This window comes from Danio rerio, chromosome 13, assembly GCF_052040795.2.
Source record: "Danio rerio strain M-AB ecotype USA chromosome 13, GRCz13ab, whole genome shotgun sequence".
Lineage (NCBI taxonomy): Eukaryota > Metazoa > Chordata > Actinopteri > Cypriniformes > Danionidae > Danio > Danio rerio.
This window is the reverse complement of record NC_141033.1, coordinates 9280157-9305000: the sequence shown is the minus strand read 5'-3', so window position 1 is coordinate 9305000 and position 24844 is coordinate 9280157. Positions and strand designations below refer to the sequence as shown.

General features: G+C 35.0%; 2 protein-coding genes across 3 annotated transcripts in view; one reads left to right on the top strand and one right to left on the bottom strand.

The window, feature by feature from the left end:
* Positions 1–1395: 1395 nt before the first annotated feature.
* Positions 1396–7608, bottom strand: thada (THADA armadillo repeat containing). Its single transcript, NM_001013483.2, is given in 10 exon segments — positions 1396–2001; positions 2135–2229; positions 2321–2517; positions 2652–2700; positions 2786–2818; positions 5213–5361; positions 5485–5618; positions 6288–6394; positions 6882–6979; positions 7536–7608. Coding segments are annotated over 9 exon segments (1095 nt in total). The 5' UTR covers positions 6955–6979; positions 7536–7608; the 3' UTR covers positions 1396–1743.
* Positions 7609–7828: 220 nt separating this feature from the next.
* Positions 7829–24844, top strand: part of plekhh2 (pleckstrin homology domain containing, family H (with MyTH4 domain) member 2) — a 49431-nt gene continuing 32415 nt past the window's right edge. For both annotated transcript variants that reach the window (XR_015505581.1, XM_087278809.1), the window contains exons 1-3: positions 7829–7973; positions 13217–13354; positions 24031–24093. Coding sequence is in view for 1 of the 2 variants with exons in the window: in XM_087278809.1 (XP_087134935.1) it covers positions 13235–13354; positions 24031–24093 (183 nt within the window). In the remaining variant the exon portion in view is untranslated. The remainder of the gene's footprint in view (positions 7974–13216; positions 13355–24030; positions 24094–24844) is intronic.

The following is a 24844-nucleotide window of genomic DNA, read 5'->3' as shown; positions in this document are numbered from 1 at the left end:
TAACTTCTTAATGACCTAACAGTTTACTATGTAAAGAAAATATAACAGATGCTACAACAGTAAAAAAAAGTGTTCATACTTAGGCTTTAGATTTTTTTTTTCTTTAAATATGAAGTACTGATCAAAGGTGTGGGGTATTTTTAAAAGAACTTAAGGCCAGGATTTGATCAACAGTACTTATCAACAGTAATAAATACATTTCAAAGGATTTCTATTTTAAATTAATAATTTTAGTTTTTATTTTGAAAAAGTATTATAATTTTTACACAAAAACATTAGTAGCACATGTGTTTTCACCATTGTTAAAAGCAAATGCAAATTATCTGCATACCAAATCAGTACATTAAAGGTGCAGTATGTAAATTTGACACCCAGTGGTTGAACTAGGTATTACATTTCTGGATCAAAACAAACACAAGCGCAGGTTGCCAGATTGACGGAGTGAGTCTTTCGTGAGAGTCGTATTCTAAATAAAAGCAATGGCACGTGATGGAAGGAATATTTTTTGTTTTTGTTTTAACCAACACCTGAAAAGTATATTTTAGAAACGGCTTCAATTTCTTGCAGCTGAACAACAGAAAACTGACATGATCATCTCAGGTACACCTTGTTTGCTTTATTCAGTGTTAAATGCTAAATATGTAAGTTGGAATGCCATTTTACATTTATTGCCACACTACTGAAAGCAGCAGCAGTTCACCTCAGATCTTGAAATTAAAATAAACAGCTGGACACATATCAGTCATTAAGCATCTACATTTAGTAATGTTAAAGAGGTTTAATATGTATTAATTAGATTATAAACCTTACCATTTCATGAGTGTATATTCTGTGCTTCTGAATTGCTGTATTTAAATTTCTGTCGTGCTGCGTCGAGTGCAAATTTGCTGATCCAAATTGCTCATCACTGAAAAACTCATCATGTAGCGTGTTGTTAGGACACAGGGTAACAATGCAACCTGCTCACCTAGTGTTTACGCTCGTAATATTTATATTATTTGCTAAATAAAAAGTTCATATGGAACTCTGAATCTGCGTCTCACTTCAGAGTTTGCTACTGGTCACCAGAGGTCGCATTTCAGTCATGTGCGCATGCTTTGATAGCCTTTCTGAATGAGTGAATGAATGAATGAATGAATTAATGAATGAATGAATGAAATTTGTGGTTTTCGGCCAAGGCAACACGGGGTGCTGAAATATATTTGGCTAAATTGGCATTGGACAGGTTAAAATAATCAAAACAAAGACAGTGTTCCTGCACGGAAAACACATTTTTAAAGCAGAATATCTGACTTTAGCATTGTTTTTCAGATAAACAATGTTCATTTGGCATGTTTCTTAAATATCTGCAAACATATTATGGTATTTTTATGCTTTAGAAGAGTCAAAAACGTACAAACAGCACCTTTAATTTGATTTCTGAAGAGTATATGACAGTGACGACTGGAGTAATAATTAAAAGTTGGTTTTGTTTGCAACCATATAAATAAACTGCATTGGCATAAAAAATAGTTTCACCTGTTTTACTGTATTTTTGATTAAAAAAAATGCATCCATGGTGGGCAACTGAGCATACGAGATGTCATATAAAATATTTAGTAAAAGTTATACCAAATCCAAACTGTAGTTATGCAATTAAAATAAATAAATACAGGTAGTGTACATAAAATCTAATAGAAAATTGCAGTGCATGTATAAAACTTAATTTTGCAAATATATCTAAGGTTTACAAGTGTCAATTGTTTATTTTAGTGTAAATGTAATTGTGATCATTCGGTACCTTGTATGTAAAGATAAGAGCACATCAGGAATGAGCAGCAGAAGTTTCACTGCCTGTGGACTGAGTGTCTTCCCTTTCCAGCTTAGCATAGCCAAAGCTCCATGACTCAAATACAGAGCAACAGCTGCAGGCCTGCTGCTCTCATACAGACCTGCACAGCTCTTCCTCAACCACTGAGGGGTGCTCCCAGCATCCACTGAACACTGAAGGAGACCTGCAACCTAAAAACACATTTCACACTCAACTTCTCTTTTTCATGGTCTAGAATGGGATGAAATGTAACTCGCATTGAATTTAATCAAAGCTGGATAATATTAGTCCAAAAAACAATGGATAAAGAAAATTTACACTTACAATAAAGTGGAGATTGTCTCCATTGCCCAATAAAGATCTAATAAGTAAAACAGCAGCCATCCCAGCAGTGCTCTGAACCGCCTGAACAAACTCTTCTGAATGAAAAGTACATAAATATAATATCAATTGGTCAATTTTTAATAGGAGAATATAGTGTATATAGAATAAACATAATCTCCACAATACCATCAGTTAAAACACATGTATAGCAGTTGAGCAGTCCACTGAGAGCTTGATAGAGATCGGATTGGTCACTTGAAGCTGAAAGCACTGCAGCACTAATAGGTTCTTGGGATTGCTGAACCACCAACATTGAGGCCTTCACCGCAGCCAGAGAATACTGCATCAGCTGAGCTTGAGCCACGTGACAACCGACCAGAATCCTAAGTAACACATCAAACATGAAGACACAACAAAATAAATGCTACATGCAATTGACAGGGATTCAGCAAGAACAGAATATAACGATTGATCCATGCATACGGCACACTGTACAACACAATGGTGAACATTATACCTGTTCTGCTCCACGTAGTAATTCAAAGCCTTTTGAAAGAACTGGAGAACTATGAGAAAAATCAGTGTCTTAGTTTGTGAAAAACAAAAGCTGAAAAATCCAAAGATAAGATGGCAAATGTTTTGTATACTAACCTTCTGTTAACAAATGATGAACACATTTCTCACCTGTACACCAACACAAAACAATTTTACATTAATCACTAATGCTAAAAAAGTGTCCATAAGCAGGTCAAAGGAAAAACAAGGATTTCAAACATCAAATAATAATAATTATACAATCTTAAATGTAAAAACATTTTTCCCGCACAACATAGTGTATCCTGTTTATTAATTTATTTTACAAAAAAGTTCTCAAAATACTCAATAAAATGTAATTTAACAATAGGGTTACATTGTAGCTGTCACAATCACCAGTGATCTAGCCTGAGCAGATCGCCCATATATGCACTGATCGCTAACAGACTACAAATCCACCATTTCATGGACTACAAGATCCAGTCATACACACACACACACACACACACACACACACACACACACACACACACACACACACACACACACACACACACACACACAGCTGTTCCTGATCCTGGCTGATTACATACACACAGACAAAGAATTGTCAAAGACTGATTACATTTACTTTTTAAGCAGCAGACACACACACACTAGTTGCTGAGTCTTGTTTACTGCATTTGTGAAATTACAATGCTTTTTCATTGTCTTGCTTTACAGTGTTTGGACCCTTGCCCTATTTGTCTGTTTATTTCTGTCTGCTGCCAGTCTTTCAACCATCTGCCTGCTTATTTGACCATGACTCTGGATTGCCTGTGTACATCTGCTTACTCCTGGTTTGACCATTGCTTTCCTGACTATTCTCCGTTTAATGAACTTCGTAACCTGCTCACCAAATGTTTACACTCGTAATTTTTATATTTGCTAATTAATAACCTCATGTGAAACTCTGAAACTGCATCTCGTTTCAGAATTTGCACCTGGTCACCAGAGGTCACATTTCGGTCATGGACGCATGCTTTGAGAGCCTTCCTGGATGAATGAATGATTGAATGAAAGATGTGGTTTTCCACCAAGGCAAATCCGAGGTGCTGAAATATATTTAACTAAACTGGCATTGGGCAAGTTAAAATAACCACAACAAATACAGCGTTCCTGCACAGAAAACTAACTTTAGCATTGATTTTTTAGATTAACAATGTTCACTTGCCACATTTCTTAAATATCTGCAAACATTTAATGGTATTTTTATGCTTTATAAGAGTCAAAAACTTTTAAAATTAATTTCTGAAAAGAAGACAGTGAAGACAATCATAATAATGAAAAGTTAGCTTTGTTTGCAATCACAGGAATACTTAATAAAATGTCATTAAACAATAGCTAATAAAACAATTAATACCATACATTTTTAAAAGAAATAACAAATTAATAATCATGTATCTAATTATAAACCAGGGTTTTCAAGTCAAGTTTATTTGTGTAGCGCTTTTCACAATAATTAAAAGCAGCTTTACAAAAGGTGCACATTATTGCATTACAATCAAATTTAAAATTGGATAGCAAAACTTAAAAAGAAGTGAAAATCCTTTAAAGCATACTAAAATGTAGGGGTGTCAAAATTAATTGTTTCTACTATGCATTTATCTCTTTTGTCGCGATAGAATACTATTTGAACGCATTAATGCTACTCTGTATATTGGAAAAATTCATAAATATTCCTAGCAAATCTAATAAATGCTGGAGACATACTCGTTACATAAACGCACTAAATCGCACTCAGCAGCGTGAGATCTGCGCGCTCTTGAAGCCGCTTATATTTGAGGGAACGTGCTAGAAGTTTTGTGCACGAGCAGAGGAAATCGGTGCGCAAGCAAAGTGATTTGCATGCTCGTAGGCTTTTACATAAATGCAATCCCGACTTCTAATACTGCGCTCACAACATTTGTCATTGAAACAACTCCACAGGTAGTTGGTAGATGTGTAAAAAAAAAACAAAGTCCTGCCGCCACAGCTGGAAAAAATCCTAGAGGAAACACCGTATTTGATAGCTCATATTACATGAATGTGCTCTCGCTTTGTAATACTGCGTTCGCAAGATTTGTCATTGTAATAACAGCATGCTCCTGGTGAAGGCTTTTTATGGTAGCAAAGTTACTTGAATATTATGCCAGAATTTGAGTATAATATTTAGTAACACTGACCTAGAAAATAGAAACTTTTCATTTACCCTCTGTCTTCTTACACAATGTAACAACAGAACACTTGAGGTTTAAATAGGAAAATCATCAAAACAGTTTTTTGAACAAAATTCTAAGAGTGAACCTACCAGAACAAGGAATCAGCTAAACGGATTAAAAAATGGTTCAAGTCAACTGTTAACTATAAGAGTTAAATTAGCCTTTGCCAATGAAGTGGGGTGCTCCTTTAACACCTGTGCTAAATATGAATGTCTAGCAAATATAACTAAAATGACTAAAACATAGTAGTAATGTATATCTGATATTATGACTCAATTGAATATAATTACATCACCATTCATACCGATTACAAAGCCACTCAGACAGGAAGTGATGCTATCCGTTAGGTTTGAGAATTGATCTGTGCTTGCAGAGGAGAGAGCAGCAGACAGACCCTCAGACAGACATCTAACCATTTGCTCCTGTAGCCAATCTGGACCACTACCCAATGCACTGAGGGGAGACATGGAAGCATAATAAACAAGTAAGTATTTGTAAACCGATACTCCAGAAATCATTAATTTTACGATAAAGTTGATGATGTCTTATCACACTTGAATTAAAAGTAATTTTAACCTTGATACAGCTCTTTTCAACGGGTTCTTAGCTGGCAGTGTGATATACAGGAATGATAGGGTATGCAGACATGCCTCCAATAAAGGACTCGACGGAGACTCATCCTCTTTCAGCTGCTCCAGCATGCAGCCTGCCTGCAATCAACATACAAAGTATTTGTGTTTTACACTGAACATCACATACTTGTAAATTGTCCGGTTTGTAAACATTCAGGATGCCCACAAAACTAGGTTGCAGAAAAAAAACAGGAGCGCTAGCATTTATAGCGAGAGAATGACATCAGATGTAGTACAGAGTTTGTTGTTGTTTTAGAGATAAGTTATATTGATTACATATTATATTTGTTACTTACATAATGCTTTTAGCGTATATAAAAGCTTGTCACCCAGTAATAAGCACACTTAATTGGCAAAATTAGTTAACAATTCATTCTAGGCATTCAGTGTCCGCAGTTTAATTAACTATATTTAACTGTTTTTGCTGAAATCATTGCTGCAATCACAAACGAGTAATGTGTATGATTCAGCATAGCGTGAGTCGAGCAATTTTAATTAGGTCCTCACTCCATTCAGCTCTTATGATGGCTCTTAGCCAAAGATGTCTGCGGTTGACATTAAAAGCAGTGTAGTGTACGGTAACATTTAAGTATTCTATTTTTGGCATCCTGGCTACAGCACAACACGACATGTTTGCTATTGCAACTGGTCTTTTTTTGCAACCGGTATGCGTGGTTGAACCCATGTGACATCATATGTGACGTCGGTTGGTAATTCCCCTATAAGATGAATGCAATGCAGACCAACCTTTGAGATGAGCTGGATCTGCTCAACTGGGTCAAAGGAAGATAAACTGTCCTTCAGTAGCTGAGCAAGCTCTATAGACTTACAATCACCTTCCATAGATAGTGAATCTGAAAGAAAGCATGAGATATAAAGAAATGGAAACCGTAAGCATTGTAAATAAATAAATAGTGGCAGCACAGTGGCGCAGCGGGTAGCACAATCGCCTCACAGCAAGAAGGTCACTCATTCGAGCCTTGGCTGGGTCAGTTGGCAGTTCTGTGTGAAGTTTGCATGTTTTCCCTGTGTTTGCGTGGGTTTCCTCTGGGTATTCTGGTTTTCCCCACAAGTCCAAAAAAACATGTGTTATAAGTGAATTGGGTAAGGTAAATTGTCTGTAGTGTGTGTATAAATGAGTCTGTATGGATGTTTCCCTAGTGATGGGTTGCAGCTGGAAAAGCATCCTTTATGTAAAACATATGCTGGATAGGTTGGTGGTTCATTTCACTCTGGCGACCCCAGATTAATAAAGGGACTAAGCCGAAAAGAAAATGATTGAATAAATGAATATATAAATAAACACACACACACACTAATGTTTGCTAATTGTCAAATCACCTGTCAGGCTCTTCAGCTTAACATCATCCAATACGAAAGCTTCCACTTTAGGTGCTTTCTTCTTCACAACCATGACTAGATCTGAGCAGCAAAATCAACTGCAGACGAAATCAAATATATTGCAAGTTATAGTTAACGTTATTTCAAAACTTTATAATACATACATAGATTATCTTTTGAAAGTTGTAACAGCTCTCAGTTAACCTATAAAATAAGCAATTGAGGTAAAGTTGGTTTTATTTTTGCACAATCGTTATGGGACAACTTGTGACATGGTTGCTATAATGTTTACCATTGTACTTTGAATATTCGCTCTGAAATCACACACAAGTTACAACAAAATAACATTAGCACTATTTAACGTTAATTGACTGTGAACAACGTAGTACTTTTATAGTGATTGGCTGCTAATATGATTCCAGTGTTTAGAATGTGCGAATAATACTTTTCAGAAACTAATTTTATTTAGGGGAAAGTCAGAATGTGCCAATATAAACCCAACTTTACCTCAATGAAAAAGCACAAGAGCTAGTGCTAGTTGCATTACTGTTTTCTGCTGACATGTAACGTAAACAAACGTTTTCTTCCAAAGAGTATACTCTTATTGTTTTATTGTAGATTAATTGCAATTTGATGTACAACACATTGCCTTACCCGTGTAACAAAGTACCTATGGAAAAAAGTTCAATACTGCGTGTAGATAGAGTATTTCCACAGTAGCAAAACAAACACGTGTAAACCACGTCAATTCCGGTATCGCGCTGGAAGACCGCCCAGGAAAAGCATGATTAGTCCAGGCAAAACCGTTACGATATGTGATTGGTCCTGGGGACAGTCAGTCATTTACGACACCGCCGCTCTCTAAATGCGTCTTTACAACAACTTCAATGCTTTGATTGTACGTGCTTGTAAAAAAAAATAAACCTCCCTCCAGCCCGCCCACTTCCACAGGATTCTGCTGGATTGAAAAATATGAACTGGGAGACGGTCGCTCTTCATAGCATTATTTGAAATAGCAACTTGGATATCACGGAATATTATTTTAATTACGTTGTGAAGCGCAGTCCTTAGTACAGTTACGCTTATTGTCAGGTAAGGATAGTTTTTAAATGTTATCTAAAATGTTTAATTTTGTTTCATGGTGAAAAAGTGAAAAGCGATAAACAGAACTTATTTTTATGTACGTTAAGAACTTAAATATGCTTATTTTGCAGTCATACAAATATAAACAGTTCTTTTCAAAACAGATTGCACGATAAAGTTGTGTAGCCTGTTGATATCTACGTAAAAGCAGTAAAACGTGTGTGTGTGTGTGCATATATATCTTTGTTTTTTGTTTTTTTGTAAGTATTCCTAAATGATGTTTAACAGAGCAAGGAGATTTTCACAGTATGTTTGATAATATTTTCTCTTCTAGAGAAAGTCTTGTTTGTTTTATTTCATCTAGAATAAAAGCAGTTTTACATTTTTTTAAACACCATTTAAAGGTCAAAATTGTTAGCCCCTTTAAGCTATAATTTTTTTTCGATAGTCTACAGAACAAACCATCAATATACTACAATAACTTGCCTAATTACCCTAACCTACCTAATTAACCTAGTTAAGCCTTAACATGTTACTTTAAGCTGTATAGAAGTGTCTTAAAAAATATCTAGTCAAATATTATTTATTGTCTTCATGGCAAAGATAAAATGAATCAGTTATTAGAAATGAGTTATTAAAACTATTATGTTTAGAAATGTGTTGAAAAAATATTCTCTTCATTAAACAGAATAAAAAAATAAAGAGGCGAGCTAATAATTCTGACTTATATATATATATATACTTATATATATATATATATATATATATATATATATATATATATATATATATATATATATATATATATATGCTCCTTACATTTATGTTATGCTTTTCTGGGAACTGCAAGTGTGTTAACATATATGGGGGAATCTCCACATCCACCGCCAGTGTGCAGCATCCACATAGATGATGCAACGGCACACAACACACCAGCTGATTGGTGGAGAGAGGACAGAGTGATAAAGCCAATTATGATATGGGGAGGGTTAGGAGGCCATGATGGACAAAGGCCAATAGGGAAATTTTGCCAGGATGCCGGGGTGAAACCCCTACTCTTTTTTTAAAGGTATTTTTAATTACCACAGAGAGTCAGGACATCGGTTTAACGTCTCATTCGAAAGATGGCACTCATTAAGCAATGTAGAGTCCCTGTCACTAAACTAGGGCATTAGGACCCACATAGACCGCAGGCTGGGCGTCCCCGGTGTAAGCAGGTTGGTGTAAGCTCCTGCTTATATATATATATATATATATATATATATATATATATATATATATATATATATATATATATATCAGGCCCGGATTGGCTAATCGGGAGGACCGGGAGAATTCCCGGTGGGCCGGTCCGTTTTTTGGCCGCGAGGGCCGGTGTCCCTAGCTCCAGAATCTGTTGCTCTCAGCAGTCACACTTTTTAAATTAATTTATTTACTTACTTGACTACCGTCTTCTTATTCATTATTTTACCGCATTTATATATAACCAGCCTACCGGTTAATGATGATATTACTCAAATGAGTCATTTTATTATATGCAACTCTTGTGGTTCAGTGGTTAGCACGTTAGATTACGACGCCGCCGACCCGGGTTTGATTCTTGTCTGAGTTTGTTTTTGTTTTTTTTTTTAATTATAGTTTTATTGTTAAGACATATAATACTGTTAGGGTTTTTGAACATTTAAAGTTCTAAAGCAGCTGTTTTCTCAAAAAAAAAAAAAAAAAAAAAAGACGTGATAGTGTAATTAGAAACTGAATTGGAAATGACCTTATTTTAATATAGTCAGTCGTGAACTGAGGTGGGCCGGTCTAAGGCTTGAAACTCCAGGGCTGAAAAAGAGTCCCACTCCGGCCCTGATATATATATATATATATATATATATAGTTGAAGTTAGAATTATAAGCCCCCCTGAATTATTAGATAGCTTGTTTATTTTTTCCCTAATTTCTGTTTAACGGAGAGAAGGTTTTTTCAACACATTTCTAAGCAAAATAATTTTAATAACTCATTTCTAATAACTGATTTATTTTATCTTTGCCATGATGACTGTAAATAATATTTTACTAGATATTTTTCAAGACACTTCTATACAGCTTAAAGTGACATTTAAAGGCTTAACTAGAGTAATTTGGTTAACCAGGCAGGTTAGGGTAATTAGGCAAGTTATTGTATAATGATGGTTTGTTTTGTAGACTATCGGGAAAAAATATAGCTTAAAGAGGCTAATAATTTTGTCCCTAAAATGGTGTTTAAAAAATTAAAAACTGCTTTTATTCTAGCCGAAATAAAACAAATAAGACTTTTTCCAGAAGAAAAAATATAATCAGACATACTGTGAAAATTTCCTTGCTCTGTTAAACATAATTTGGGAAATATTAAAAAAAGAAGAAAAACATTTGAAGGGGGTTAATAATTCTGACTTCAACTGTATATATATATATATATATATATATATATATATATATATATATATATATATATATATATATATATATATATATATATATATATATAATATTCATAGTACTTTGAAAATAAACAAACAAACACTGAAAACACATGATATTTATGAGAGCTTTGAAGATAATGATGCAGCTTTAGCCTAATGCCAAACAATAGTAAAATCGGTTATGTTATAGCCAAAGAAAAACAAATATGTTTAGGACTAAATTAAGTGTTAAAATATTTATTATTTGTGAAGATATAGGCTTACAGGAATTAAATTCTCAGAGTGTATGAACATGAATGGCAGCTGTTGTTCTTGATCTAGAAGCAGCAAACCATGCTGAATGCTGAGTTTGTCAAGCTGATGATCCAAGGGCAACTTTTTGAGCTGTGTTGTTGGGTAATATTGCATGTTTGATGTTGCTTGACTACATTTCTGCTGAAAGTTAGACTAAGGTGAGGTTGGTTTTATCTTCACACATTCAGATTTCCTACTTAATAATACAATTTCAAAAAAGTATTCTTTGCAAATACTTAATAGTGAAATTATGTTAGCATCCAGCGACTAGCAAAGCACAACATTGTTCACAACCAACTGATTAGTACTAATGTTGTTTTGAAGTCATGTTTACATGTGATTTCAGTCAAATATTCAAAGTACCATGGTAAACAATACAGGGAGTGTGTCATATATAAAATATAAAACCAACTTCACCTCAATGAAAATTAGTTACTTTTTTACATAAAATTAGAAATGTAATGTACTTTTGTGTAAATGTGTCCATGAGGCCAATTTCCAGCGTGAAAATAAAACAGGAAGTAGTAATGGATACTTTTTACATCAGTACATTTTTGAGGCTCTACTCCTTTACTTTTACTTAAGTACAAAACTGTAGTCACTACTTCAACTTTTACCAGGGTAATTTTAAACATAATATGATAATGACCCTGTAAATTTTTGGTTTCGACGTTTAGTAAATTTTTCTACTCAAGTAGAAAAAAGTTTCAGGTTAGTTTTTAAGTTCTTTATTGACATTGGTTGAGATTCAAACCCTCAGTCTTATTTGCCAGAGGAGGGCACAGGGTTGGCACTAGATTTATTTATTTATTTATTTACAGTCTGGGTGGCACAGTGGGTAGCACAATCACCTCTCAGCAAGAAGGTCGCTGGTTTGAGCCTCGGCTGGGTCATTTCTGTGTGAAGAGTTTGCATGTTCTCCCTGTGTTCACATGGGTCTCCTCCAGGTGCTCTGGTTTCCCCCACAAGTCCAAAGACATGCAGTATGGGTGAATTGGGTTAGCTAAATTGTCCGTGATGTATGAGTGTGTATGGATGTTTTCCAGTGATGGGTTGCAGCTGTAAGGGCATCCGCTGCGTAAAACTTGCTGGATAGGTTTTCGGTTCATTCCGCTGTGGCGACCCCAGATTAATAAAGGGACTTAGCCGAAAAGAAAATGAATGAATTTACAGTCTATTCTATGGGTGGCCTGCCAAAGTATTTAATTCAAATTCTACTTAATGCATGTTATAACTATGTATTACCTTTGTTTCTGGTTTATGTAAGTCATGTTAATTCAATGTTAATTCATGCACTGCACAGCACAATGTGACATTACTCGAGCTAACTTTACAGCTTATCAGATTATTGAGCACTGATTCTTGAAACTTATTTTATTATTTAAAATATTTGAAATGTTATGAGGTATTAATTTAAATATTTCATTCAATTTAATTTTTTCATTATATCAAATAAAAAATAAAAAACATTTTTGTATTAACAACAAATAGATTTATGTGCGATTCTGTGCTGACGCATGGAAAACACAATTCTTCAAATTGCCAGCCATTCGGACATCTGCTGCTATCATTAGAAATTAAAGGGGTAAACAGATGACACAAGTCTGATCATGCAAACATAAAGTGATTCAGAACAAAAAACAAAAATGCATCTGTCTGCTTCCAAAGACCACTGGTTGGGTTCAACTGAAATATTAATGCACCATGGACCTAAAACATCTGCACTGTAATAAGATGCACTGGTAAAAAGGACAGAATGGAGTTAATGCACAAGAACTTTTGATTTTCAGGAAGCCACCTCAAGCGTGGGCTGTCTGATTTTACACCTTAACAACTAAATAAACCCTTAAATATATTGAACTGAACATACTAGTTGCAGTACAATAGGCATGGGACGATAACCGTTTTCAAGGTATACCACAGTTTGAAAAAGTCAAGGTTTTGAAACTGTCAAAACTTTTTGCAATTCCTAAGGTATGTGTAACATTTTTTTATTGCAAAAAACAGAAATGTGCGCACATCTAGAAAATCTTGAAGGCAGGTGCTCGATCACAAAGCAAACATTTGTAGCTAAAGATCCAAAGAAAATCGGCATACTGTTACTTTAGCTCTTAAAATTTTTTAATTAATTTATTTATTTATTAAAGATTTTTTGAGAGCTAAAGTGGCAGTGTGCCGATTTTCTTTGGCTCTTTTGCTAAGAATTTTTTTTTTACTTTTTTTGTTGTTGTTGTTTTTAAGACACAACAACAGTATCTGCAGCTAAAAAAGATATCAGAAGATGCCATTTTGAATTGTAAAATAAAATCTGTTTTTTGACATGAGAATAATTCATTTGAATTATTTAGCCTGACAACTTCCAACGTTTGGATACAAAGTGTATCAGAACTGTACTATTTGTTGCTTCACACTAAACAAGTGTGAACCACATTAGTTAATATTCTTCAGTGTTTTTTATTTTACTACATGTGTATCCATTGTCTTCTGTCTCATGTTGTGATGTGGCAGAGCCTGAGCGATTTTGGCATGGCAGAGTGTGATGAAAGCACAGGTGGGGCATGGAAAGAGAAGTACATGGCTCTCGAGGCCCTGCTCTTCAAGTTTCGTGGACAAATGAGCATGGTCAGAGAGCTCACAACAGAAAAGGTCAGTCAAATGCAATGAGTTCTTTTCCTTCTGTTAACATTGGTGCTCTGAGCACTTTCAAAATTACATCATATGCCATCCTGAGAAAGTAAAATGTCTCTTCTGGAACAATCTTTTGGTAAAGTATGCTAATAAATGAACAGGCATATGATTTAACAATGACGCACTAATTTATGTTTGTATTTATATCAATGAGATACTGAAAAGAAGGGGTTCTAAGAAAAGTAAAACGCACCTATTAAAGCTTTTGCTCATTTCCGTAATTGGTTTTCAGAGAGTTTGCCTATGTGTGTGTGTGTTGGCATTCATGCCATGGCCTATTTCTTTTGCCTATCTCAAGAGAGAACAGATTAGAGGTTAATGTAAACAGATGCCTGACCACAGGGCTCCAGACATCTGAAATAGCACAATATTACTTGAATTACAGACTCAAAATGTATTTGAGTACTTAAAATGCTTTCCCCTCAGGGAGGTCAGTTTTAAAAAAATGTATTGTAAGCTCTTCAATCTACCAAATGTCTTGTGATTATGCATTGTTTTGATCATTCTGGGGTCCCAAAATGTATTTAAAATGTGACTGCTGTCCAAAAACTATTTCTCAGTAATGATCTCTTGAAAACCAGCATCCTCACAACATCTAAAAGTTTAGGATGCAAAGAGAAAGAAAGTCTACATAATAGTTTGTGTGAGTTTACAGCAAAACATCCTCACACTTATAGGGAGTTGAAAATAAATGTTTTAAATGGGAATTACTGCAATGAAAGATAGTATACTGTTTTTTTTTCATTCCCATGATCCAGATACAAATTGTACTGTCTTTTGAAATGACAATATCTCATTTTGGGTGCATTTTGTTGCACATTTCAGATAGTAAATCCTCTAGAGGGTGCTGTCTATAGTTTTGCAAATTTAAAATTTGTTCAGGATACACATTGATCTACATTTCATTTACATTTCCTTAGTGCACACGTCAATGAGAAGTAGGCACTTGTTGCAAGATCACCCAGTGAACCACTGTCCTAAACCCAACCAATAGTTTTCAAAAGCAAATGAAAGCTGCATGTTATTACCTAATATTCGTTCCTTGTATAGGGTTCCCATCTTGCAGTAATTAAAAGCTGCTATTGAATGTTTACATCTTTCATAATTTGTTTTTTTACTGTAGAAGCTCATTAAAGAATAAGGATGTGGACAAAAACAAGAGAATTAAGAAAATGAACTGCTGTAGCCACATGTTTTATGCAGCCACAACCCAGCACCATGCTGTGAAACACCCATACACTCTCTCACACACACTCGTACAGAATAAGATGAAGCATTCCTTACAGAATAAGGGAGAGCATTCCGTAACAGAAAAGCCTCTCCCCCATTGATTTTAATGTACAGGGTGGCTGTTGAAAAGTGAGAGAATCAGCAGACCGCAGGGATCGAGAAGTTGTGTAAAGTGTCACAGATTTAGAAAGGAGCTTTCCCACGTAGAGCTTTATATGAAAGTGCGAGTGTTTTAAAAATGATGCGTGACTGCACAGGGAGCCAATACTAGCTATAAAGCACACCTGTAATGTGCTCGCATGGTGGAGTGTGTACGAGAATGCTTCAAGGAAATTAATCTCTGACTAAATTAGCCAGCCCTTCATTACTCATTGTTTTTTTTAACGAATCTGTACAAATTCCTTAATGTAATCACTGGTACATTTTAGTGAGTTATTAATTTTAGTATACTTATGAAGACAGTTGTTCTGTTTCTCAATTAAATCTGGAGCTGTTAATTAAATGGGTTCCAAACGTTTCAGATGTCCCACTCACTTGTCTACAACTCTGCTGTCTGCTGTAATGAAATAATTTGCAGAAAGGGTTAAATTTCAGACTGACAATCAATTTAAAATGCAGACAAGCGGAGTGATACAAACAAATATATTTTTGTATTCCATCCACATGAATGTTTTGGTGTGGCACTGTGCAAGAAATCAGCCGTTTAAAAATAAACCCAATCTTGAACTTGTGAACCCTTTTATAGTTTCAATTCAGTGAGCTGCCTCATATTGTTGTAGTTTGCCTTGCTGAATGATGAGGAGTAATACAAGTGAAAGGAAAAGAAATGGGAGTAACGTGAGATAAAAGACAGGCTTACAGAGTGCAAAAATAACTAAACTTTAATCACTGAAAATCCCAAGGGAGGAAATGCCTGGTTTTGTACTATAGAGGAAGTGGCTATACTAAATATGTACATAAACAAGCAGCAAGAAAAATGTAGGTCATTTTCTCCTCTGGTTTACTTATTGATATAAAAAGTATATGGGCGACATAATGGCTCAGTGGTTAGCACTGTCGCCTTACAGCAAAAAGGTCACTGGTTTGAGTCCCGGCTGAATCAATTGGCATTTATGTGTGGAGTTTGCATGTTCTCCTTGTGTTTGCCTGGGTTTCCTCCGGGTGCTCCAGTTTCTCTCAGTCCAAAGACATAAATTAAATCAACTAAATTGGCCGAAGGAAAATAAAATGAAATGAATGAAAAGTATATTTCTCACTGTGTGAAGAAACTCAAAACTGTAACAGATGTCCAGTGTGAGCCGTGTGAAGAAAACTTCCCTGTCTATTTCATATTCATCAATTTAATAAACTTCAGTCCACCCCTCGGTTCTGCACATTTTGTGTGGCACATAGTTCAGTGCATGTAGCTCTCTCCAAATGAGCTGTTTATTGAAATTAGATGTGTTAAGAAAGACATCTAAGGGGATGTAGTCACTTCATGCATTTTTTTCTGATTGGGTAGCTATCTCCGGTAAATGCCCTGCAAAATGCATTTGAAACAGGTATACATTTAATTGCTTAAAGACAAAAAAAAATGTACAACTAGCTGCCATTTTAGCACAGGGCAGCGCTCCTTTGAAATGAATGCGGGACCAAGCTGCAGTGGAGAACTGTGGCCATCCAGAGCCAGAGAAATACAGATATACATACATATATCTATGATTGGGAGTTTTCCCGGAGGTCAGTATGCAATTTTTTTTAAATTACGAAACTTATTAATTTACATCACTTTTCTACATTGATGTATAAGTGACCACACAGCCATTCCTGACAAAAAGCTCCTGTTTGTGTGTATGGAAATGTACAATCCAACCTTCCTGTAAATTTGATCTAATCCGTCTCCTGAAACACAGCTCCTCTCCTGCTATTACTTCTCATACTGATGGAGGGAGCGATCCGTTTGTGAATGAATCTCCGTTATGAATGACTTCTTCACTTAGCTGACAATACTATATTTATTATAATATTTTATTAATATATTCAAAAGAAATATTACAATATTTCTTTTACATTGTTTGCTGATTTTATTCAACAAAACTAGCATAAGCCCAGTATTTAGTGCAAGTTGGTGCTACTATGCCTTGGTGAATGCAGTAAGTGTCTGTATTATCATCAATAATGTTCCCTGTTTAGCACAAAAGTTACAAAAAACATACAAAAACGTAAAAAAAACCTAAATCTTACCTATAAAAATGTTCTGCCTTTGTGCATCTTTTTTTTTTTTTTTTGGCTCATTACTACACCTGTAGACAGCGCTAAAGTCCAGCATCTTTACGTAGTAACACAGTCTTGACTAGTGCGGTCGAATGACTCTTGTCCTGGGAGCACTGTACAAATATGGCGGCTCTATGCGATATCTAGCGTATATATCTATGCACGTTATAGAGCTGAACTGGTCTGGAACACAGCCCACTTGCGTTAGACATTTGGAGTTGTCTGTGATATAAGTATTTCATAAGCAGTATTTTAGAGTTAGTATTTTTGGGAATTCTAATTGGGAATTCATATTTTGTGTGGATAATTCTTTCAATTATGGGTGTGGGTGTTATTATTATTATTTTTTGTGTGTGTTTGGGAGGGTTTTGGACAGTTTGGACTCCAAACATTCAAGGGTATCTGGCAACACTAATCACCATTTTCTCATTGTAATGGTGTGCGTTTGAGGTTCTTCTTAGATACCTGCTATTTTAGTGAAATTTGTATTTGCAGACTTAAAAAAACAGTTTTTAGTATTAAAGGTCACCTATGATGAAAAATCTACTTTTGAAGCTGTTTTTACAGACATGTGTGTAGGTATAGTGTAAAGCCAGTGATATTAGGGTGATATAAACACAAACAGTCTTTTTTTTTTTTTTTTTTTTCAAATTTAACAACATAAAATCGGTGGACCAATTTGAGCAGTTTTCAGACCGACCGCAACATGACGTAGGAGTGCCGTCCCCCTGCCCACTAATATTGATTGACTGGCTCGCATTAACATGTCTCTGTAGTAACGCATATAATCATATCAAGACAGGACGTGCGCAAAGCAACCGAAAATGTGTGTGTGTCCTTCCTGTGTGTTTGTCCTCGCTGTGTGTGTGCCTGAACTTTGTAACAACATCGTGTTTGACTCATGGATGCAACTCCACAAAAAATGCATCAAAGGTAAAGTTCATTGGTAAAGTTCTTACTGTAGTATTTCTTACAAACGCTACAGGAGATCTGCTTCCTGAGGCAGCCGAGGGCGGCGATTGAGGCATGCTCCTGACAGGCGCATGGGAACGGTGGGCGGAGAGGGCTAGCCTTTAAGGCCCAGTACAAAAAAACAGCAACAATGTTTTACCAGCTATAAAACAGAAACTTCAGACAGCTGTAATAAGTAATCTGTTGGGTGTTTTGAGATGAAACTTTACAGACACATTCTGGGGACTCAAAAGTCTTATCTTAAATCTGGAAAAATGGGTAACCTAGGTGCCCTTTAAATGAACCATGGTTCATTAGTGGAACAACTGTGGCTCAGCACTGTTAGCACTGTTGCCTCACAACAAGAAGGTTGCTGGTTCAGGTCCCGGCTGGGCCAGTTGGCATTTCTGTATGTAGTTTGCATGTTCTCTTATTGTTTGTGTGGGTTTTCCCCACAGCCCAAAGACATGCAGTAAATGTGAATTCAAGAGTTCACACTTAGCTGATGATGATCTATCAAAGCTTGTTTGATCCTAGGGCCCGGGGCTTCCCCCCGTTTGCAGAGCTAGAGGGGAGCCTGAGCTCGGTGGATCTCAGAACTCCCCGGCTGCGATAGCTAAGGGAACACTTGAGAAGGGGGCTAAAAGAGTGCTTGATTCTTAAGCATGATGTATATCTTTAGACGGTGGGAGGAAACCGGAGAACCCGGGGAAAACCCACGTGGACATGGGGAGAACATACAAACTCCCCACAGAAAGCCCACCGGCTAGGAGAAACTAGGCCGGTAGTGTTCTTGCTGTGGGGCTCTCAGTTCTAGCCACTGGGCCGCCGTGCCGTCCGATCAATGGTAAAGGAGGAGAATTGGGGAGGAAGGGGGGTTTCTTCCGAACGAAGATAAAGTGGACTGAAAACTGTGGTTCTTTAGCTTAGGGCTCATATGATTGGAAGATAATGGTTAGCTAATACGAGACCGGCCGTGATAAATCATAAGCACGTGATCCTCTCGAAATTAGTTTATAAACAAACCTCACTTGAATAAACAAAATTGGCCATAGTGTGTGTTTCCCATGTGTATTATCGTCTGATCTAAACTTATCTTTTTAAGTTAACTAAACTTAGACCATCTACTTGACGCTTGTATTGTCAAAACATGTCAACTTTAACCTGAGTTAAGACAACTTCACTATTTAGGTGAAGTAAATTTACATTTTTAAGGCAGCATAAACACACTTACTAATTAAGTTGAAAAAGCAATAGCAGCCATTCAGTGTCACATGATGCTTCCAAAACTGAGAATTCTTGTTAGACATAGAGCCAAACCTAGAATTTGTGAATGATAGTGCAAGTAGTCATTTTTAATGCGTAAATGCATCAAACAGTTACCACACAGGCATTCATGTACAGGGTTTTGATTAGGTTGAATTCAGTGATCAGATTAATATAGGTTTATATTATTATGGATCACTGTCCTGCAACCGAGCTTATCCACTGGGTTTGTGCAGATGTTTTCAAAACAGTATGTAATTACACAGCTATTTTTTATTTTCTATATCTGTGTCATTGGGCAGTGTTGGACTAGCTTGGCCCCAGATGTGGTTGGGTGTGTACCCGTGTGTACAGCATGCGTGTCTTTGTGGTTGTTGCAGTATGAATATATCTGTACTCAGTAAGCCTGCATGTATGAATAGCCTGTGGAGACATTTGCTGTGTGTGAAGGAATCATAAGTAAAATGATTGTCTACACTCTACATTTTTTTTTGTTGTTGTTTCAATTTTAAAAAGTAAACGTTTGTGCTGCTTTACATTTTTTTAGTTTACTTCATTTAAACAGTGAAGTTGTCTTAAATCAGGTTAAAATTGACAGTACTGTACTTGACAAGTGTAATGGATGAGGTCTAAGTTTAGCTAACTTTTATAGTTAAGTTGTAATGATAAGACTTGATACTTCAAATGTAATGGACATGGTTTAAGTTTAAAATTGGTTCAGTTGTCTCAACTAAAACTAAAGTTAATATGACTTATAATTTAAGTGTGATGGACATGATGTGTTTAGTAAACTAAAGTAATAAAATTGTCTAAACTATATATATATATATATATATATATATATATATATATATATATATATATATATATATATATATATATATATATATATATATATATATATATATATATATATGTTCATTTGTTGTTCATGTCAGAATTATTAGCCTCACTTTGAATTTTTTTATTTTTTAAATATTTCCTAAATGATGTTTAACAGGTTCAGGAAATTTTCACAGTGTGTCTGATAATATTTTTTTCACCTGGAGGAAGGAGTTTTTAATTTTTTAAACACTATTTTAAGGACAAAATTATTATACCCTTTATGCTATTTTTTTTCAATAGTCTCCAGAACAAACCACCATTATACAATAACTTGCCTAATTACTCTAACCTGCCTAGTTAACCTAATTAACCTAGTTACGCCTTTAAATGTCACTTTAAGTTGAATAGAAGTATCTTGAAAAATGTCTAGTCAAATATTATTTACTGTCATCATGGCAAAGATAAATAAAATTAGTTTTTAGAAATGAGTTATTAAAACTAATATGTTTAGAAAAGTGTTGAAATTTTTTTTCCACAACAAAATTGTGGAAAAAATAAAGAGGGGGGCTAATAATTAAGGGGGCTATTAATTTCAACTGTATATATATATATATATATATACATACAGTTAAAGTCAGAATTATTAGCCCCGCTTTGATTTTTTTATTTTTTGTTTTTTGCTTTTCTAAATATAAATGATGATTACCAGATTCAGGAAATTTTCATAGTATGTCTGATAATATTTTTTCTTCTAAAGTCTTATTTCTTTTATTTTGGCTTGAGTAAAAGCAGTTTTTTAATTTTTTAAAAAACATTTTTAGGTCAAAATTATTAGCCCCTGAAAGATTACAAATTTTTTCAAATATAAATATATTTAATTTTAAAATACATTCTGAGGGAGCTTATATGTTAAACACAGTCTTGTGTCTCCAAAATAATGCAAATTGTCAGTTTCAAAGCACAGTTTAGTCTGTTGTCTAACAAATGGCATAAAGAAACAAAGCATGAAAAGCGTACATGAATCTGACCCTTTCAGAGTCAACATTATGCTGTTTTTGTCCGTTGTTCATTGCATTCTGAGCCTTATTAAAGGTGCAGTAGGGAAGATTGACACCCAGTGTTTGAATCACTATTGGTGATGATACTGATTATGCTTTATTCAGTGTTAAATGACTTTGCAAGCTTTTTTATTTGACATTCATTATAATACTAAAAGAAGCAGCATATATTGAAAATAAAATAAAAGTATAGTTTAAACTGTGACTCCAACCAACAAATGCAAACCAACAAATATCAGTCACTCAGCATTTACTTATAACAAATTTATAAAGGGTCAATCTATATTAATTAGATTATAAGCCTTACCTGTTTTGTGTGCTTTTGTATTTAAATGTCTCTGACGTGTCGAATCTGGCACAGGTAATCAAATAGCTTGTTGGAGGAATCTAGTGTGTGTTGTTGCGACACAGTGTTACAATGTATGCTGCTCAACTAATGTTTATGTTTGTAATATTTATACTTTTTGATGCGCTGGTCAGTAAGTGCTTTTGCTTCAGCACAGTGGAGATTTCTTTAGTTTGTTTGATATGCAGTGACACACAGTCAAATATTTTGCCGAACAGATCAGCTACTTTTGTCGCTCATAAACAATCATAAAGTTTTCGTGCTGCAGGAATTAGGAGGTTTGCTGAAAGTGCAGCTGTGGTGCAGTTAGGGGTTTGCGTCTTTAATAATCTATGACAGTTTGTGTTCATTGAACGGTAAGAATGATGAATTAATCCATATGAAACAGTCCCTTAAAAGCACGTCTTGCTTTCAGTTTCGGGCTCAGGCGCATTTCGCACTCACACACAAGCGTACCAAGCCAAAGCCTAAGTGAACCGCGGTCTGCACACCTCCTCCAACAGGGCCAGGGCCAACCAAGTGAACCGTGCCTGAGCCCGATTCAGAGCACTCACACTTCTCAAACGATCGATACAGCTGCTGGGATTTTCCCATACTTGAGAGTTAAAGCTATCAAAACTTTATTAAACATTTTTGAGCAAAATACAATTCAAACACAAGGGTTTTCCTCCTTGTTTACAAATAAACAGCTTCACAAAAACTAAAAGCTGCACAAAATCTTTGATAAAAAAATAAAAAATACTTAGCATGTTACTTTAATATCTATTAACATATTATGGTGTTTCTATAATTTATGGTGCCAAAAATATATATACAGTACCTTTAAACTTCTTTAATGATGTCGAGTTGTATAATAGAGAGGCTGTTAGTAAGACTCATCAGAACTGGCTCACATTCGCACATAAAACACTTTTGAATGGTGTTCAGTGGAAAATATGAGTGCTGTAGCAGTAACTATGAGCAGTCTGTTAGGTCATATTTGTATTTTTTCCTTTTGGTAACCCTAAGAGAAACATGTTGGTGATGATGCTTCTGCCCAAACAGAAATAAGGAAATTGTTCCAGTGCTTAACACCCACACCCACAGTACAGATGAATTTCAGAAATATAAATGTGAAACTATAAGCTATTTGTTTTTTCTAATGTTTGTTAAATTGTGCTGACCAGTACTTGTGATGTGGATGGTCCTTTGCTGCTGGAGAGACTTGTTTTCCTAAAAATAAAATCTTTGACAACACTTAAAAAAACAAAACATATATATCGCAAGTTTTCCAAGAGATGGGTTGCAGCTAGAAGTGCATTTGTTGCATGAAATCGTGTTGGATTAGTTGGCGGTTCATTCCGCTGTGGCAACCCCGGATTAATAAAGGGACTAAGCCGACAAGAAAATGAATGAATGAATGAATATATCGCAAGAACAGTATTACAGGAAATTTTTCATACCATTTTCACCATTGAAGATCAGTTTAGTTCAGAAATATCCTACTAACATGTTGCAAAACCAACAGCAGGAGCAATGCTCTCATCACCTTTAACAGCATTTTCTTAAAAAATGGGGAAAAAAAACATCTTAGCATCATTAACATCACATGCAATAACATTGCAATAATATAATTATAATTTTATACAACTGCGTTTTTAAATTAAAATGGATAGAATTTGTTAGCATCTGTGGTATATATTTTTAAAATAAATATAGAAATAAATACAATAAATCAAACATGTCTATACTAGTCTAGATGCAAATATAAAAAAAACTTTTGATTTGGCCTTGGCCTTATACGTTTGAACATCTTCATATACAGTTGAAACCAGAAGTTTACATACACTGTATAAAAAGGCACATAACCATTTAAATAAAAGTCAGATGTTAATGTGACTAAACTTTTTCTCTTTTAGGTAAGTTAGGATTATCAGATTTGTTTCTGTTATGCTTAATAGCAGAATAATGAGAGAGAGATTTTTTGAGAATTTGTTATAACTTTTCCTGAAAGTCAATTTTACATACAATAAGATTATTCTGCCTCTGAAAAAGCTCAGATGATGGTGTCAAGGTTTTGGAAGTTTCTGATTGGCTAATTGACAACATTTGAGTTTGGCACAACTGTAGAATATTATTTAAGGAAAACCTCAATTACACTGCTTCCTTGTATGACAACATGGGAAAATCAACAAGCCAGAATCAACAAAAAAGCCAGATTACAATTTGCTCAATTACACTGGGAAATAATAATTTTGGAGACATGTCCTGTGGTCTGATGGAAATAAGATTAAACTGTTTGGCTATAATGACCATTGTTACATTTGGAGGACAAAGGGGAAAGTTCACAAACGCAATTCACAAACGTGTATTGAACTGTGGATGTTGTACCGAACGGTTGTAAATTTTGTTAATTTTGTACCGAAATTAAGAATTGTGGCATCCCTACTTGGCACATATTAGCACTTACTTGGCACATATTGTATTTATGTTGTTGTATTATTATTTGGCATGCTGCATTTCTGGCATAACAAAATACATATTTTATTTGTATTCCCAGCAGAAAGAGCATGTTTACAAATTCAGCTGATTTTCCCTAGTAACTTATGCTAAATGTTAGGTATTAAATAGATTTTTTAATAATAATTCTAATGTAGATTCATTGCATATACAAATATTTGTATGAAGTCATTGCCTCATTTAGTCAAACTTCTTTGCTCTCTTAGATGCAGCAGTTGGAGGCCCAGGTACTGGAAGCAGAACAACGGGCATATGAAGCCAACCAGCAGGTAAATGCTAAAAATAATGAATGTATTATTTGCACAGACAGTGATATATTTAATTATAAACAAATATATACAATTGAAGTCAGAATTATTAGCCCTCCTGTATATTTTTGTCCCTCAATTTCTGTTTAACAGAAAGAAGTTTTTTCAACAAATTTGTAAATATAATAGTTTTAATAACTAATTTCTAACAACTGATATCTTTTATCTTTGCCATGATGACAGCACATATTAGTATATTAGATATTTTTCCAGTTAATAGTATTCAGCTTAAAGCGTCATTTTAACTAGGTTAATTAGGCTAACTAGGCAAGTTAGAATAATTAGGCAGATGTCACGACACTAGACAGAGAGGATCCAATTGCAAGTTCTTAAATGAAAAATGAAAGAATGTATCAAAGGATACAACTGGATGTTCCGAAGACAAAGAATTGTTCAAAACAAAAGAGATCCACAGGCCACAACGAAGACGTCAACTGACGAAACAGACAAAGAATTCTGAGGAACAACAGACAGGAACAGGGACAAACAATGGACTGATAACCAGCAGTAACCACAGTGTTAGTGTCAGTAAACAAGGATCAGCTGGAGGATGATTAAGTCACTCATTATATTGTCATAATGTCAGTATTTTAGCAAAACTATTACTATTGCTATAACTCTGCTAATTAAACCATCACACTCTAATCCAGTGGTCACCAAACTTGTTCCTGGAGGGCTGGTGTCTTGCAGATTTTAGCTCCAACCCTAATGG